This window comes from Malurus melanocephalus, unplaced genomic scaffold (genome assembly GCF_030028575.1).
Source record: "Malurus melanocephalus ecotype Western Australia unplaced genomic scaffold, MMel_1.1 scaffold_746, whole genome shotgun sequence".
Taxonomy (NCBI): Eukaryota; Metazoa; Chordata; class Aves; order Passeriformes; family Maluridae; genus Malurus; species Malurus melanocephalus.
In genome coordinates this window covers 142324-145189 of record NW_026623978.1, presented here as the reverse complement: position 1 = coordinate 145189, position 2866 = coordinate 142324, and the positions used below count along the sequence as shown (strand labels likewise).

At 64.9% G+C, this 2866-nt stretch overlaps 1 protein-coding gene across 1 annotated transcript in view; it reads right to left on the bottom strand.

Moving 5' to 3' along the window:
* Positions 1 to 2866, bottom strand: part of TRIM46 (tripartite motif containing 46) — a 12452-nt gene that overhangs the window by 5816 nt on the left and 3770 nt on the right. The window contains exons 3-7 of the mRNA XM_057384799.1: positions 2167 to 2510; positions 1503 to 1646; positions 1298 to 1393; positions 918 to 1171; positions 710 to 831 (exon numbers count right to left, since the gene is read on the bottom strand). Of these exons, the coding sequence (XP_057240782.1) occupies positions 710 to 831; positions 918 to 1171; positions 1298 to 1393; positions 1503 to 1646; positions 2167 to 2510 (960 nt within the window). The remainder of the gene's footprint in view (positions 1 to 709; positions 832 to 917; positions 1172 to 1297; positions 1394 to 1502; positions 1647 to 2166; positions 2511 to 2866) is intronic.

Here is a 2866-nt window from a genome sequence, read left to right as displayed (position 1 = left end):
GAGAGGGGATGGAAATGGGGCAAGGAAGGGGATGGAAATGGGGCGCGAGGGGGATGGAAATGGGACCAGGATGCCGACGGAAATGCGGCGAGAGGGGATGGGAGGGCAGGAGGAGCGGCGGCAGATGGAGGAAGCAGAGCCACCGGCTGCCAACACCAGCGGGCAGGATGGGGATGGAGGATGGCGGCGGAGCAGGGCCAGGGCAGGATCGGGATGGAGGGATGGAGGGATGGAGGGATGGGAAGAGAGAGCGGGGCGGCTCTGGGGCAGGGGTGTGACTTGCCTCAGTTACTTCGGTGACGCCTCGGCAGCGGCCGCAGCCTATAAACAAAGAGAGGTAGAAGCAGGTCTGAAACGTGTCGCCAGCGGGTCCGGCAGGGCCACGCGGCTCCTGCCCTGCGGGAAGCGCCTGCCCGGCGGCGGGGCAGCTCCGTACTCACCCTCCGGCACTCCTGCTTGCCCTCACCTGGCACCACGGCCCTGCCTGTCCGCCCCTGGCCCGGCCCATCTGGCACAGGGCAGGGCAGGGCTATCTCTGGGGGCTGCTGGGGCGGTCCCTGACGGGGAGGGGGCACCGGCAGATCCGCGAGCGCCTGCCCGAGCGGCTGCGGCCGTGCTGCGGCTCCGAGGCGGGCATGGAGCCGCTCTGCCCGCGGGGGCTGCGCCTCGGCACGGGGCACAGCCGGTGCCCGGGTCCCGCTGCCTTTACCTCGGATGAAGGCCAGGTCGGTGAGCAGCTTCAGCTCCCTGCTGACGTCCAGCTGGAAGTGGCTGAAGGAGGCGTTGGCTGCAGGACGGAAACTCTGCAGCGAATCGGTGGCCCTGAGGATCCTGTGGCACAGGAGAGAGGGGATGTCGGGGTGCCACCTTGGGCACTGGAGGGTCCTGACCGCCCTGGCAGCCCCGCAGCCCAGTACCTGTTGTGCAGCTGCTTGGCAGCCTGKACAAAGCAGGGGTGGTCAGTCTCCTTCAGCACCTCCTGAGCGTAGCCCACCATGCCCGAGTTCTCCAGCATGGCCTGGTGCTCCCGGATCTGGCCGTGCAGGCTGGCCAGCCGCTCCTGCTGGCACTCCTCAATGGCCTGCAGCAGCGTGGCACGCTTCTCCTCCAGCATGGCACAGAGCYCCTGGATCAGCTGTGACACCTCCTCCTTGGCCTGTGAGCCGTTCACCTGGCGGGCACAGGCACGGCAGGGTCAGCGTGTGGCATGTCCTGGGACCAGAGGTGACACTGGGCTGGCAGTGCCACCCCATGCCTAGGGACAGCTCAGGGACACACGGGCACGCTCTGCCCTTACCTCCGTGTGCTTCACCGTCTCCTCCAGCTCGGCAATCTGGGTCTGCACCGTGTCCTGGCTGCTCAGGATGTAGGCGAGGCTCTTCGTCAGCTTCTCCTGCGGGAAGGTGATGAGACACGGTGCCGGCAGCCCCCAGCTCGCCCCRCACCCCCCGTCTGCGGCGGTGCCCCCGATTCCCCGCAGAGCCCCGGCAGCCCTTACTTACCCTGAGKGCCTGGTAGGCGCTGAGCACCGGGGTGATCTTGTGGCTGGTGTGGGTGCGGCGCACGCGGCAGAGCTGGCACACCAGCCGCTGGCAGGTCTTGCAGTAGTGAGTCACCTCCTCTTTGTGCTCCGGGCACATCAGCCCCTGCGCGGGCACAGCGGGGCTCAGAGGGGCTCAGMGGGGCTCCACACCCCCCTGCCCCGCTGCAGGGTCCCACCCTCGCACCCCCAAATCTTGGAATCGTGGAATGGTTTGGGTTGGAAGAGSATCTTRRAGATCATCTTCTTCCAASCYCCCTGATGTGAGCAGGGGCATCCTCAACTACCCCCTGTCGCTCAGAATCCCACCCTGGGGCCCTTGAACACCTCCAGGGATGGRGCATTCACAAMTTCCACAGGCAACTCSTTCCACTACCACACCACYCTCACTACAARAATTTTTTCCTGATATCCAACCTAAACCTATTTTCTTTCMGTTTGACCCATTCCCCCTTGCCCTGTCACTCCAGGCTCTTGTAAACAGCCTTGMYCCATCTTCCCTATAAGTTCCATTCAGGTACTGGAAKGCCACAACCCCAAAGTTTCCCTTCTCCGGGCYRAACAATCCCAATTATCTCAGCCTTAATCCCCCATCAGGTACAGCAGGACCCACAGGGCGGCCATACCTTGGGGCGGAAGGTGAGGGTGGGGGGCGTGGGCTCGTGCTGGGCTTTCTGGGTGCCCCAGGGGTGGTAAAGCTTGAAGCACTCGTTACAGAAACTGGACTTGCACTCGGTGCAGCCCTTGGTGGCCTCCAGCTGCGGGGGCTTGCAGAACTGGCACATGATGGCCGCGCTGATGTTGATGGTCTGCCKGTAGCGCTCCACCACCCGCTCCAGCGTCAGGTTGCGGAAAAGGCTGCCCAGGCCCCGCTCGCCCAGGTCCACGTCCCGCTGGCAGGCGGGGCACGGGAAGCTGACGGTCTGGGGGTGTACAGCACCCCGTTTGCGCCCCGGGTAGGTGCCGAAGCCTGTGGGGAGGGAGGCAGGGAGGGGGTCAGCAGGCCATGGGGTCCCGTGGGGGAGCTGAGGGCACTGTCCCCATCCCCATCCCTATCCCCATCCCCAACCCCCCTCCCCTCTATTGCTCCTGTTCCCTCTGCCATCCCCTCCAGCCATGTCTGTCCTCTCTGCTGTCCCCATCTCCTCCAGCCATCTCCATCCCCTCCAGCTATCCATCCCTGCCCCTCTAGCAATCCCTCTCTTCTCCAGCCACCCCTCCCTGTCCCCTCCAGCTGTCCTTTTCTCCTCCAGCCATCCCTGTCCTTGTCCACACCAGCCACTCTCATTGTCTGCAGCCATCCCCTACCCTTCTGTTCTTCCCATC